Source organism: Bombus vosnesenskii, unplaced genomic scaffold (assembly GCF_011952255.1).
Source record: "Bombus vosnesenskii isolate JDL3184/JDL3185 unplaced genomic scaffold, Bvos_JDL3184-5_v1.1 scf7180000013302, whole genome shotgun sequence".
Classification (NCBI taxonomy): Eukaryota; Metazoa; Arthropoda; class Insecta; order Hymenoptera; family Apidae; genus Bombus; species Bombus vosnesenskii.
The window spans coordinates 127,988-144,104 of NW_022882951.1; the positions used below are offsets into that span (position 1 = coordinate 127,988).

General features: G+C 32.0%; 2 protein-coding genes across 6 annotated transcripts; one reads left to right on the forward strand and one right to left on the reverse strand.

Moving 5' to 3' along the window:
- The first annotated feature begins 5,026 nt into the window (after positions 1-5,026).
- On the forward strand, positions 5,027-7,505 carry LOC117233987 (2',5'-phosphodiesterase 12). The gene is made up of 6 exons (XM_033494757.1): positions 5,027-6,029; positions 6,104-6,243; positions 6,324-6,610; positions 6,684-6,836; positions 6,909-7,029; positions 7,104-7,505. Exons 1-6 carry the CDS (start codon positions 5,200-5,202, stop codon positions 7,364-7,366), a joined length of 1,794 nt encoding a protein of 597 aa, XP_033350648.1. The 5' UTR covers positions 5,027-5,199; the 3' UTR covers positions 7,367-7,505.
- Positions 7,506-8,559: 1,054 nt separating this feature from the next.
- LOC117233988 (RNA-binding protein 39) lies at positions 8,560-15,758 on the reverse strand. Of its 5 annotated transcripts, XM_033494762.1 has the most exons (10): positions 15,601-15,730; positions 15,443-15,516; positions 15,104-15,177; positions 13,033-13,097; positions 10,984-11,307; positions 10,563-10,770; positions 10,229-10,495; positions 9,964-10,139; positions 9,724-9,894; positions 8,560-9,487 (listed from the first exon to the last, which is right to left on the reverse strand). In XM_033494762.1, the coding sequence occupies exons 3-10, from the start codon at positions 15,119-15,121 to the stop codon at positions 9,190-9,192; spliced, it is 1,527 nt and encodes a 508-aa protein (XP_033350653.1). In that variant the 5' UTR covers positions 15,122-15,177; positions 15,443-15,516; positions 15,601-15,730; the 3' UTR covers positions 8,560-9,189. The 5 variants fall into 5 exon arrangements, with proteins under 5 accessions (XP_033350653.1, XP_033350651.1, XP_033350652.1 ...); XM_033494760.1 differs by lacking the exon at positions 15,104-15,177 and having other exon boundaries at positions 15,601-15,758; XM_033494761.1 differs by having other exon boundaries at positions 15,443-15,731.
- Between the last annotated feature and the right edge of the window lie 359 nt (positions 15,759-16,117).

The following is a 16,117-nucleotide window of genomic DNA, read 5'->3' on the forward strand; positions in this document are numbered from 1 at the left end:
GAAGCAAATCTGCCACCGCCGTGCTTAATCCATTCTGCTTTCCATCGATCTCCTCTCCTCCCTTTTACATCGTCCATGACAATCGTGACCAAAACCAATTATATAACTAAAGAGAAAAAGAAAGTACGATGCTAGATAACCATAAAAACATGCTTAGTTGAAAATTTCCTCTGCTTTTGTAATATCCGAGTGGTCAAATTGATAGCTGTAAAAAAAAAGTAGATCCTATTAAAACCGTATCTATTAAGATAAAAGCAACCGACTTCGATAAATTAACGTTTTTCTCAAGATTTGATAAGAAACTCTAAAATTAATTACTGAAATGGAAGTATTTGAAAGTGTTGACGAAATATTGGTACGATAGGTCGATAGATGAAAATAAACTAATCGGTGAGCGACCTTTGGCAACGCTAGCATTGAATAAAGATACAAGAGAGAAGATACGGCTACGTACACGTTGGTACTCGAAGAGTAAGGGTCGTGAATATCGGTTTCCAATATAACGCCCGGGATGCCTATATTCGTAGGAGTTAATTCAAAATATCGTGAATAGTGTAGCATCTTGCAAGATTGGACATTCCATTCTATACATATACTTCAAGGGCATACGCCTAATCCATACGTCGTAGTGTTACGTTACCACCCGGTTGCCACAGTCGTCACCACAAATCCGTAAGATCCGTATAATCCTGCAAAAGCGAATGATAACGGCATCGCTACTATGTAAACCACCGATTGAATTCTGGATTATCGACAATTCGCAACACCTATCTTCCCGGCTTTTAACGTAATGCCAACCTTAAATAAAGATACGCACGATTGCAAAGAAAAACAAATTGAAACGTATAGCGAGGAGAATATACTTCTATCGACATCTGACATACTGAATCGACATACTAAATCATGTACATTCATATACTTTTATCGTGACAACTTTGAGAAGTCTCAAATATCAAAACCTTCCTATATCAATTACCAGCAAAATAAATATCTTAAAAACAGGAAAAAGTAAATTTCTACAGTAACCGACTGATAATCACTCATATCATTACATATGATGAAACACGCGAATCCAAGTTAGCTATCATAAATAAGTGATTCACTATAACGGTTGTAACTGATCAATGTGCACTAATAATATAATATTTCAATACGGTTAAAGGTGAATATAAAACATATGGCACGAGCCACACGTAACGACAACGTCACGATCAACGACCGATCGATAACGGATAAAATGTTGTAATTTGCAACAGGCGAAAAATTGTTGTCCAGTATCGATCAATTATTTAATTAGTAAAATTTTTGGTCTAAATGATTAATAATGTAAAAAAATATTTATTCAAATCCTATCTTTACATGTATCATAAATAAAATAATTAATATTTACTCGGTCTGTGCATCCAACGTGTGCCCAACCTTCACATTCGTCATTTTTGAAACATTGAAAACAACAACAGTCTGTCTTTGGACCATTTTATTTTTAAGAAGTAATTCCGGGCAATCACTTTTCTTCTAACTGTTTTGGAATTTCAGACCTTTCTGCGGCAAAACTTTGGAGAAAGATTACATAAATATCTCTTAATTAAATTTCAGTTCCCAACAGATTGAACTTAAAAAGATCAAAAATATTCTGCCTAGACTGGTCGATGGCGGATTGGATGGTAATGGACGACAGTTGGATGGCAGCAACAGGATAACAAATTATTAATTAATAACTAAATTTTTTATACCACAATTAAGTAAAGAAGTATTGAGAAATAATTGAATAGTAATTTGAAAGTTTTCTACCAAATCTAAACGTGCAAAATTAGGATGATTACATTGATAACTTGACTCAAATTAGACTAGACAAAACTTGATAAAATTAGATCGATAATTTTTCTCTTGAATTTTCATCTTGCTATTTGGAAATACCTACTTTACCATCGCATCCTAAGTTTTTAATATGCCGTGAGTAAAACAATGACACACATCAAAAGTATGAAGCTGCTCCAAAAGATGTTATTTCGGAACAGTAATATCGGTCAGACATCGCGCGACAAAAATGTATTATTTTCTAGGTATTATGGACATATGACACACAGAATAGAAGAGAATCTATAAAACTATAGACGAATCAAATAAAAATAATAGGAGAGATCTCATAAAATTATGAAACAAAAAGAAATTAAAAACAAGGGCTTTCCCATCTTACTTCGTACAATCGCGAACTGTGAAAATTTATTTTTACCGAAGTTCCAAACTTTCAATAAGAGGTGATTAAGACAATAAAAGTTAAAATAAATAAAAACTCAGACGTTGCAAAATACTGACAGCTAATAAACTGGGGAACACAAAATCGCAACCTTACCAGTGACACAAGTTTTGACAAGATTTTACCTATTCTACCTTATCCATAGAACGTGGAGTTTCATAACTGATCATCGGAAAGAACTTGGTCGCTCCGATGATACCAACCCTTACAATTTAATAAAGCTAACTACAATCGCGAGCCAATCAGCTCGTATTATTTCTTACATAATTAATAATTGTATTACGTACTGTAATGCGATTAGTAATCATATATGAAATAATACTGATTGCCCGAGTTTCACCGGCGTGGAGATTGCTGCGAGTGGAGACCCTCCCTTTACACGATCCCACCCACCCTCCTTTTACGCACAACAATTTATTCATTTAAAACACCAATTTATAAAAACAAAATTCTCCTCCTAGTGTACGTTTGTAAAACGACCAATCCCTTAATTGTTATGAGGAACAAACAACGAAAAGAGTTTTAAAGAAAACCGATGCGAAAAGCTAATCCTGAAAGTAAAAATAAATTAAATCTTAAAACAGCTGCGTAATTCAATATCAGACGCTATTTCTACCCATCTATTTTCTATTTATCCACCTTACTACATTTAATCCTCGATTGATATAATTGGATTGGAAGTGAATCAGAATAGATTAGAATAAAATTGTTTAATTTTGGAGAATTTTATTTCTATCTATATTCTGCATTTTACGTGATAAAGATGTTTTATTGTGTAAAATATGGTATACAAATAAGTGGTCAACATGTTAAATTGTTAGCGGTTAAATATGATTTTCACCAATTGAGGATTAATGATACATGCATTAAGTACTAGCACACTTATATAAATGAACACTAACAATACTTTTCTTTTTTACGTCGGGAAATCCTCATGGATACCCCACCGCTGTTCTGAGAGAATCGGCGAGGTAGTGTCGGACTCTTACCGACTAAAACCCTACGGTGGCCTACCTGACTACTAAGAGATGGTTATGTTCTAAACTTCGCCACTAAACAACAATGACCGCAAAGTTCAAAGGAGCTTCTGAGAAATCAGTAAACCTGAGAGCACAGAGATTCACCGAACGTGTGGTAACGGACAAGGTGATAGAGCGGCTTATGATGACAACATCCGAACTTGATCCGTGATTGACAAGGACATGCAAGATCGAAAACTGAAGAAAGAAATAGTCAACCTTGTCTGCGACGACAGCCTTCACATGTACACGAACGACGCGGAACTGACGTCCGCTTTCAATCCCAACATCATGATGATTTCTGAAACAAAATCAAAATATAAAAAATATAATAAAATTCTTGATATAAATAATCCCAGTAAACGAGGCTCAAAATGTAGATAAATATTTCGTAATACGTATTTACATCCTTCCATTTATTCATTTTATTTAATTAAGCCTCTGACGTACATGTATGAATTTTGACGATATTTCTTACAATCCAAGAACTCTGTAACAAACTTGTTTAATGAATTAGTACATAAAAAGTTGATGACAGGAAAAAAACACATTCTACACGAAAAGAGCAAATTATCAAAATATTGTTGTAAAAGTAAAACAATTTGAAGTTGGATTTAATCAGAAATTGAAATTTTGCTTTGGATACTAAGATGAAAGAAGAAGTGATTAAAATCACATAGCCCTTAAGAACTAAACAGTTATAGTGTCAAACTAAGCTTTTAATATATTCAATGACTCTACGTAATTTTAAGTATTCTCGGGTAATTTGAATGCCACTCAGACTAGTACTAAATATATATTAATACTATTATATTAATTATTATTTTATGTTATATATTAAATTATATATTGATACTACTATATTTTAATACTAGCAGAGGTATTTTAATACCTTAGAAGCAGATTTTTGTTAATCCTTTTGCTCTTTTCATTGGGCGTAATTTGTTTGTTTCAATTATTCATAGATTGCGTTGCAATTTTCTGAAGCAGAAGTATATAGAAGTATAAAATTCTATACTTCATTTGCGATTATAGAATATCTGTTCCTTATTCTATCTACATTTATTCTATATTTTATTAGTAATTTCATAGAAAACTTTAATTTTAATTCAAGCCGGTACTATATTGAATCGGTAACACCACATGTAACGTATTCCTATGTCCATGATTCATAGGTGATCTCCAAAAACATGGGATACGAAAAAGTATTGCATGTCACGTATATTTTGTATCTTGGCTAAGGTACGCATCACAGATGTGATATAGCCGTTTTTCGATATATTCGACCGAAAGACCGACGATACATCGTTGGGCCTGTCGGTGCTTCGACTTTCTCGCGACATTGTTTATAGTTCGCCCGATATCTCTTAGGCCTTTGTTCCACGATAATACATGTATGTAACACAAACGGACCTATACTTTCTCCGTGATGTAAGATTTATTCTGCACTACAGATTATGGTAAAGACGAGCTATATATTATACATATGTACATATTAATTATTTTTTTATTTATTTATTAAAATTTACAATCAATTCTCGCATTGAGAATTTTCAGTAATTTTTTCTAGCGTGGCGCAGTGACATGGCTAATTATTTATAATAAGTTACATATTAATTATGCTACACATTATAGACTTCCCTTACCACTTTAATGTCATTCCCAACATTACCGATGTAATATATAACTAATGTAATCAACCATTGATAACATATATTTTATAATCTTGCATTCATATCATGACGACAGATGGCACTTTAATAGTTTCGAACACCATTTCAGGCAGCAAGAAAATAATTTTGGCAAGTAGCTTTCATTGCTCAAACATACATTCGTCGTTTTTAAGATTTATATAACAAGCTTTTCTCAAAAAAGCATAGATTTTCTATATAAAAAAATAAATACAAATTATGTTTCTGTAAAATGTCAATTTTAAATCATATTTTGCATTTAAGGTATCTAACCCCTTTTTTGCCTATTTCAACAATTCAGCAACAATTTTTAAAAAATAGCTCACAACTAGTGACACAATTAAACATGAATGAAGCTATTTTACTTCACGAAGAGGGAAGCAAGAACTTTAAGATGTCGTTTCGTTACATCAATTCCGAGTTAAATGTCGATAGACAATTCAATTTCCAAAGACATGTGGACGAATCCATAAATAATTTTGTTCAAAGAATAAATAGGAATATTACTGTATACTTAAAGGAAAATATTTACCGAAGACTGAAAAAGCAGAACAAATGTGTAACACCCGTAGAAAGCTTAAAAAGTGACGTTGAAGATAATATAAAATTTTTAAGAAATGACTCTGTCCTGAATGGTGACCTCACATGTCAAACAATCTTAAACAATGTGTCGGATATAAAATTAGTCATTTTTGATAAGGAATATATATTAAGGCAAAATGTACCTTCCATTACTACACTAGAACTACCATCGAGCATTTTAATTGATTTTCCAGTTTATCCTTCTAAATTTGAAGGAACAAATATAGATAAATCAAAATCAATTTTTAACTGGTATAAAAATGAAAAAAATAAGTGGATACATGTAGGAGAAGGATTTTTATATGTTCCAAGATCTTCTGATTTAGGATGCAGATTGAAAATATCATGTATTCCAAAGAATAATGTAGAATCTGGACCTTTAACAGAAATTGCATCAAATAATATTGTAGAAATTGGACCTGGCTTATGTCTTTTTAATACCAGACATGCTTTTACTAAAGATAAATTGTCAGGTAAAAGGTAAGTTTTAAGTGGAAATATAATTTCCAATTTAGTTACATTCATTTAACATAATTGTTAAACTGAAATTTTAGTTTCAGAGTAACTTCGTACAATATATTAGCAAATGTATATTCAGAAACGTCTGTCTCTAAGGAAACTTTATATCCATATTGCCCATATTATGCCTTATCTATGGATTATAGAAAATTACTAATTCTTAAAGAATTAATAGGTATTTTTTTTTAACTGGATTATATCAATGTTTTAAATTGAAAATAAAAAAATATAAATGGTGTTGTTAAATTTCTACAGGATACAATAGTGACATAATATGTCTTCAAGAAGTAGATAGTTCAGTATATGAAAATGATTTGCAAATGTCTTTAAGTATACTAAACTATCGTAGTATATATAATTTAAAGAACGATTTACGGGAAGGTCTCGCAATATTTTATAATCAGGACAGGTTTGATCAATTGTCCTGTGATTATAAGGTTATTGCTCAAAACACAGATTTAGATGAATTTAATACTGTTTGGACGCAAATTCAGAACAGCCGTGTAAAGCAAACATTCTTAAACAGAAATACGATTATTCAGGTACTAGAATAATTATACTATTATTAAATATGATTTATTAATAATTATTTATGATATATATAATGCATTATAGACAATAACACTTCGATCTAAAGAAAATCCTGAAATTTTAATTGTTGGCAATACACATTTGTATTTCCGTGCAACAGCCGATCATATACGTTTGTTACAAGCATATTATGGTTTATCATATTTACGCACATTTGCCAAAAAAGTGAAAGAGGAGGTACTTGCAAAAACTTAATCGAATGAAAATTGAAATGTTTAATGTGATTAATGACGCATTATAAACTTACAGAATCCCGAATGCAACGTTAGTATTTTATACTGTGGTGACTTCAACAGTGTCCCAGAAAGTGGCGTTTATCAATTAATAACTCAAACTTACATACCAGAAGATCATGCTGATTGGAAATCTGGTTAGTTTTATGGTTTTTATATAATAATTTCTATAAACTTTGATTTATAACAGTCATATTCTATTATATCATAGATGCTGAAGAACATGTACAAAATGTGTCTATTAAACATGACATGAACTTGTCTAGTGCATGTGGTACTCCAGAATACACAAATTACACAGCTACCTTTTCTGGTTGTTTAGATTACATATTTTATCAAACGGATTATTTAACAGTTGAACAAGTTATACCATTGCCGAGTAAAGAAGAACTTAGTGCGTATACGGGTCTTCCATCTATAGTGTCACCAAGTGATCATATATCATTGTGTGTTGATTTAAAATGGTCAAAATAAAAATATATACATAGCACTCAATTGACATTCTTCAATTTATTTCAACAGTGTATCATTTTTTAATATTTTTGTTACTATCTCCTCTCAAGAGATCCAATCTGATTATATGTGATTCAAAATATAAAAATATGTAAATTTTCAGTTATTATTAATTTATTAAATAATTTCAACTTTTTGTAGAATTTTTATAAAACGTACACAATAAAATTACTTTTCAGTGTTTTTCAAAATAGTATTTGTAATTGAAGTTACGATACAGCGAATAGTTAAAAAATAATCTTTGTATTCTAATCTAAAATAAGAAATGAAAACCTTATGTATACTACAATCTACTTAAATTATTCCATATATAAATGAATAAAGTTAAAGAAATATTGTTTGCGCATTTACATTTGTATTCTAGAAGAGGATTTCACATCCATATGGTACTATCACATTAATTTTTTAATTTCTGATTACCAAAGTGTACATTCACATTTTAGTAATATGAAATAGCAGTAGTATCACTACATATATGAATGAACGGTGATAATTTACAAAATTTTTTACATAGATTATATTATAATGGATTTTTTAAACTAACAGAGGCCTGCAGGGTAAATAAAGTTTGTTTTTTTTATCGTCTATCTAATTACATATAACAGTTATCATAAACTTTGAAAAACAATTTTTTGATGCTCCATAAGTTTCACAATATTAAAATTCTATATCTAAATAGAACCTTTCATCTCATCTCATTGACTTAAAGTGATTTGACATAATATTAATTATTCATTCACAACGAAGAATACTAGTTTGTGATTTATTTCTTTAGATAGTACAACGTTAAAAATTCGGCTAACTATTAAGTTACTCTATGATTCGAAAGGTCATTATATATAATTAAATAGATATATGAAAAACTATTGTATAAATTAGTACCTCTATCTTTAATTTTGTGATCTTTTTATATTTTCAAAAATATTAGAAATAATGCTTATTGTACTATTGCTTTTAGTAACATATACCTGTTAAAGAAATTCATTACCTGCAGACTTCTGCCTAAAAAAACTTTTCTACTTGTTCCGTTAATATAACACCGCCTACTTGGTTTTGTATAAAGAACATGTGCTGTGCTCGTTTCAATGATCTTTTTAATGATCGGAAAATTTTAAAGAAAGGTGTGTGTGTGTGTATATATATATATATATATGTTTATATATGTATATATTACCACCTCCAACGCCTTTGCACTAAAATCACAATCTATTAATCTTTCCACTTTTTTCAAAATGTACTTAAAATTTAATTTTACTCTAACAGGTTAAGCGTCGAAAGTTGTTCAATTGTGTAGTTATTACAGGTAATAAAAAAGAATACTTAAATAAGGATCTATTACTTAACATATTTAACAAAGAAGGCAATGAAGTTTTTCGATATCTTGTTGCACTGAATTTGTTAAAATATAATTCGATACGTGAATGCACGTAAGTACTCATAAATCATTGTACACATATGATATTAATGAACTATTTAAAGGGTAATTTCACTCTCATACTCTAATAGAGTATCTAGAGATTTATTGAGAACAATTTTTCAGCGTGTACTAATTGGTCAAAATCCCTAATATCGAATGAGAGCTCTTTACAAAGGTAGTCATCTTTATGAACGTATGAAAGAGTCACGCAGGTGTGTTTTGTGATTGATAATAATACCTGTATGGCTTAAAACGACACTTAAACGGATCTGTTACAGTAACAAAAATTTCCTTTCGGTTACTAGTAAGAAAAGATGTAATACTAAAATTTACATATTTGTAATTAGCGTTTGCGCACTGCTTAAGATCACATTCCCCTTCGTGGAGCACTCGGAACTAGTAATTGCAAAGCCGTCATCGCGTCTGGGAACAGTGAGTGATAATTTACAACTGGCACGTAGGCAGCTGTAATTACTCGACCAGCAAACCATCTACCATGTAACGAATTGACAGCCGCAACTGCTGTCGCTATTGACGGGCACTTAACGTAAACGTTACCCTGAGGTGAGGCTTGGTCCACGTACACATGTAATACACCACCGTGTTTATTGCATTCCTCGATAACATCATCACGGATTTCTTTGGCCCAATTCGGATTTGTCTCACTGAAACGAAAAATCATTCTGTTTGAATTTAATCTTTGCATAATTATTAAACAATTTGTAGTTGTTTAATGTAGTGTTACGTTATCATTTCTGAACATACATATAATGATATGCATGGGAGATATTTTAAGATAACATAATTTATCTAGCATATACATTCCCCCAGTGAAAGAAGTAATCTAATACTAGGTCTACAGATATGCCTGTTACATGTTAAGAAAATTACGAGGACTTACTTTTGTGGGTCGAACATATTAGATAACATAAAGCACTGTGTCGCTATAGGAGGAGCAGCTTGTGGTGGTGGTTGTGGTGTTGACATAACTGGAGCCATATTTAGTGCATTTGCAGCTGCAGGGGGAATTTCAAGTCCAGTTCCCTCCGCTAATTTGAACATTAGCTGTAACCTAAATATTTTTAATATTAATTAGTAACTTATTAAAATACAAAAAGTGATCAATATAAGAATATTGTACCTTCCAGTAGCACCAAGATCTATACCACTTCGATCTAATTCGTCTGTGTCAAGAAGAGATGGACCCTGTATTAAGTCTGTACGTTCTGTAACATTACCCACTTTCATAGGTCTTCCAGCAAGTTCAAAGCCATTCAACTGTTCCAAAGCTTTTTTTGCATCATCAGCATTTCTAAACTGTAATAAAAATAAATATATTTTAAAGAAAATACTAATATTATGATTGAATAATCTATAATATATTTTAATATATATTTGATATATACAGTCAAGAATCCATAGCCTTTGCTTCGACCGGTTTCCGGATCCATGATCAGTTGAATGTTATCAATTTTTCCAAATGGTTCGAAAATACCACGAAGCATATCTTCTGTAATATTAAAATGTAGAGATCCAACATATAACCTCATAGGTCCGGTCTGACCTTTTGGCATTAGATTTGGCATGGAATTACCCATGCGATTCTTTTCAGCTTGAGTGTGCTGTACTACTATGGGAACACCGAGAAGCTTCTGACCCGACAAACCAAGTGCCTGCGAAAATAATGAAATAATTATAAGAATAAACATAATATCAAATATAAATTATATATTAACTCACCAATGTCACACTTTCAGGATCCTTGAACTCTACATATGCTATACCCTTAAATCTTCTTGTTTTGTTGCATGTGATAAGTCGGACATCTTGAACTTTGCCCACACTCGAGAAGAATTCTTCCAAATCTCGAGCACGTATACGCTGACTTAATTGCATACAGAACACCGTTCTGGCGTCCCGTTCCTCTGGTGTTAGCTCATCATTTCTGCTGAAATGAATATAAGATACAAAAAATTAAAAACATTGACATTTTAAAATTTATCACAAAAAATTATAGACGCAAAAGTGATGCAACCCTAAGTTTCATGCTTTAAAATATCTTGTGGAAAAGTTTTAAATTTTGAAATATGTTATTCTTATATTCTTAGGCTATTTGGCTATTTTGCATTTTCTACCAAATAATGAATTCATGCAAACTTACATGCCAAGGGGACTGACACCCTTTCCAAATGGTAGTCTTGCTCTGGGAAGTGTAATTGGTGTGAGGGATCGCTTCCTTCTTCTGTCTCGATCTCGGTCTCTATCCCGTCGATCCCTATCTCTATCGTTGTTATCCCTGTCTCTATCGCGGTCTCTCCGATCTCTTGATCTTGATCTACGTCGACGGTCACGATCACGATCACGTTCACGGTCTCTATCTCTGTCACGATCTCGATCTCTGTCTCGATCTCGGTCGCGGTCGCGACGATCTTTCTCCCGACGGTCCCGTGATCGAGAGCGGGAACGAGAACGATGCTTGCTCTTCCTGTAAAAAAACGAAACCAATAAAGTGTACTAAGAAGTTTTTTTAATAAAACCTATAAAACTAATTAGTATTCCATGATGTATGTACATGATATAGTAAATCTGAGTAAATAATAAACGGAACTTGATAATTTTAAGTTTAATTTGTACAATGTAATTTTTTAAATTGTAATATGTCCACTTATTAATCCGAACCCTTAGTGGTAAAAAAGTTTCTAAAATTAGCTTTTATTTCCACAGTACGACTTAACTGATATAAATAATCAAATAAGTAAATAATCCTAATATTAACCCTTTGCGGACTGCCGCCGCATATATGCGTTCTGCGTAAACCATCAATTTAGCCAAGGAACTAATATATGTATTTGGCCAAACAACTGATAGAACCGAAAGACTCATATATGTATCCCACGTAAATGTGTCGTTATGGTCGAGAAACTCATATATCTCATATATGCATATATATAAAAGACTCATATGTAGGTCATTTTATTTATCCTGTGGAGAATCTGTTCATGTACATATGTCTAGAATTTGACATCTTGGAGTGCTACGAACGAAAATCGCGTCTAAGCAAAAATGTGCGCTAGGGATTTTAAATGACTATCACGGCAGCAGCTCGGCCCCACGGTACGGTTGACTTCGAACCGCCCCGTCCGCAAAGGGTTAATAATTTTTCATTAAATTGTATAATTAAACACATGTGATAAAAATAACCCAATCAATATATTATAAAATATAACATCTGTACAAGTGTTATTGCATGTTTTAATCATCATATTCTATTTTGTTTAATGATCCTTTTTTTATTACATTTCAGATTTTTAACATAATCTGTAGCACAGATATTCTTCCTAAATACTTACCATCTTCAGGTCTAACCTTTGGAATTATGAAAATAACCAGCATTTACACTAATTGTATGGGGTCTATAACAAAGAGAATATAACTTCAAACAGTTATATGTATGTACCAAATGACTAATTTGAAATATTCACATACAATCGAATATGTATTTCAATCTATAAGGCTAAAGGTTCAGATAAAGTAGTTTATTTACAGACACATGTGTTTTATCATATTATAAATCATGCATTAAAATTCAATTTTAATGCTAATTTAAAAAATCTAATACTTCGATAAATTTTTTAACAACAGATATTTTTCTCGTAAAACAAGGATTTCAAAAAATTCAATCCATTTACTTCTTCATTCATGGTTTTTCACCAGATGTAATTTTTACTTAAATTTGTTCAATTAATAAAAACAACTATTATAATAGTACTATTTTAAAAAATGTATATAATAATATAACAAAAACGAAATAATTAAATTTATTTATTTTGCGCTCCTTACCATTTTTACTGAAATTATAATAATTTCTGGAGAAGTAATCAGGAAGCAAGACTTATTATTATCGGTTAACCAAGATAAACTACAATTTTTTATGAGATCCAAACGACGGATAGAACGATCAAATTACATTGGAAGATATGAAAAGATAACAAAACATTCAGGGTTTGCAACAAAAATCAGTGACAGTAATTATCACTTTCGTTTACCGCCATTCAGTAGCGTACGTTACTGGCACGTAGTCATTACCGTTACTTGTAGAAATAAAACATTTACTTATATATTTTAATAGATTTAATGGTTCAAATATTAATTCTAATAATAAGCACAAATTGTGTTTACAAATTGATTATAATAAGTGAAATATGCTTACCCAGATGATTTACGGCTAGACCCATTCTCCTTGGAGGATTTGTCTTTGGATGAGGAGTCCTGCTCCTACGAACAGCAAACAGTTGAATGCCATGCCAGCCAGCCGATGTGGCAGGGACGCGCGAACAAGGGGACAAAAAGCAAATCATAGAACGTTAGTAAATTTTATAAAGATAAACTATGTACATATTGTACAATTTAAATTTTGACAATAGTTTCAAAATAAAATATGTCTCAATAATGAAGTTCTGTCTTCTGTTAAAAAAAAATTTTTTGTAACCATGTAGATAACTCTCCTTTGAACACTGTTATCGAAGATCTATTGCTGCTGGATGGTGATGCACTCTCGTGCTCTTTCTCTTTTTCCAGGTAGATTATATTGGTCTGAGGGGGCTAAGATGAGGACACAGAGAAGAAAGAGAGAGAGAGACAGAGAGAAACGGGGCGAGCATAGTGTTGCGACGCCTCGCACACACCTGGCTCAAACTTACCAATCGTTTTATCGGGTTTTAGGAAAGCATTGCAATCTTGGGTTGAGCATGCCTTGGTCTTAAACTACCAATGGCCAACCACACATCCTTTTTCTTCTGCAAAAGAGAGCCCTCATCAAAGACAGTACGTTTTTAATGTAACACGAAATGTGAACCCTAATTGCTAACCTACAACCCCTGCATGTATAATTGATTTAACTATCTCATAATTAGGAACAAAACGATCAACGATCATTTGCAGCTTCCAGTAGATATACCACAAGATGATTTAGCTGTACAGAGAAAATGTTTCACATGATTAAAAGCGAACATACACATGGTATATGGCACTAATACAATGAAATGATGATAATGGTGTTACATGTATATGTTACGGATGTTATATCTTTTTATCTACCATGAATATAAAACTAATCCTGTAGTCAATTACCAATTCTTCAGTAATATTGATTGTACAATTTTAAAACATTTTCTCATTTGAACCATATAACTTATTTCCTGCTTGCCAATTTACCATGCATTTTGTTTGTGAAGTACTATATCAATGTACATTCAAATTTTAAATGAGACAAATAATGTTATGTTGATGGAAAATCTTAAATATTGCAAAAGATGAAAACACCATAAGCATCTTAGTGGACTACCATTAGTAATTGTAGTCATATAGTTAAAAACAAAGGTCTACCATATGATGAAAAAAGTAGACTTTAATAATATACATTTTTTGGAGTTTTGAATAACATACATAACACATTGAAAAAACATATTTAAATATTTAGCAATCTCAAATTGCTAAATAGATTAAATCTGATTATTACATCTGCCCTGTCTATAAAACATGTAGAACTTTCAATAAGAACTATTTTGTATCTCTTGTACTATACACATATACATTGTAATTTAATATCACAAATATTCACAAAATACAATTCTTCATTAATACCACTGTTCCCTTTAATTTTAGAGATCTTAAACAATTATAACAACATATGATTCCCTAAAAAAGGGAATCAATATATGATTATAAATAAGATGTATAAATAAAACTCCTATGAATTAAAAGAAAACACAGCCAATATGAAACTGCTTGAAATTTTAAAATCCGACAAATGCATTTCTTGTTCCTCCTAACAATGCCGAAGGTACATAGTAAAAATCAATAAATATTATGCCCTTCTACTGCAAAAAATACTACAGACAACAGTATTATTGATTCTACATATAAAAGCTATTCGATGCTTACACAAATAAGTTGATTCATTTTACCACATATAAATGTTATAAAGATAAATAGAATAGCATGGCACATGGCAGAACAGCACCTAACAAATCCATCTTTCATTTCTACATTTCTTTTTCTGTTTTGTTTTAAATAAATTAATATAAACAACCTTTATACTTTGCATGTGTATTTTCCTTTGTCTCTCTATAACCGTAAAATGGTGGCAGTAACAATTCTATCTACGTCGTAAAATAATAAACGTTACGATTTCTGAGAAAAAAATTAGAAAAAAAGATCAGAAATAGATAAAGAAAAAAGAATTAAGTAAAAATGATGTTAGTGATGGCTTTTCTTAATACCTCGTATTTCAAGTGCATTCTAGGAACTCGCTGCCGAACATCCTACGAGCGCGAGGGTACATGTTACGTACCATCTATAAGTACAGAAAACGGAGGTATTGATCAATAGTCGGTATGAGACAAGGGCGTACTTTGTTCTACATGTATATATGGGAAGGAAAGGACGATTCATATTTTTCTCGATCGCAACACGACAGAACATACCCGGAACGGTACGGCGCCGTATTTGTATTCTTGCGCGTCGAGATTAGGTAGACTTTATAGGACAAAAAAAGTCAGGATCTCGAAGGAGCAAACCGAGACAAACAAAGAAGTAGAGAAAAAAAAATTAAGCCTTACCCCCTTCTTGTATGGCGCCTCCAGCATTGCCTCGACATCCAAATCCTCCGCCATTGCGCGAGTTGGTGAGCTTTCTGAAATACCACGCATTAGCACTCGATAATCTAAAATACGGTGGTCGAATTGAAAACTCTATGAGGATATTGTGTATAACGTACAGACTAACGAATGCTCGCATACGATTTAAACGTTTAACAATTTACTGAAAACGCAAGATCGATAAAGAACGTTAAGGAACAAGAACGCAATCATATGCGACGATGACCAAAGAGAATGGAAGACCGGATGTGAATAAACGAACCAAGCGCCACCTTCACGGAAGTGTCGAATGCATTATTTTTGCAATTGAGTTTTCGAGTAACCATAACCGTACAACTATTTTTAAAATGTCCCTATAGATTCTTGATTGACTTTTTACTGATAGGTTTTATATTTTTTATTTGATAATTATATGTAGAGTATCGTCCGAAAATTGAGTCTTAACTAGTTACGAGAAATCAACATGGAAGACAAGAAGATCCTCGTTCTGCACATGCCTAACATGTTACAAATGTCTCAGACAGAGAGAAATATATTTTACTCATCTCTGTCTGTCTCGTAGGAACGAGGTCCTTGCTGACTTTCCATGTTGATTTTTCACAACCAGACACGACTCAATTTTCAGACGCTTGTCCC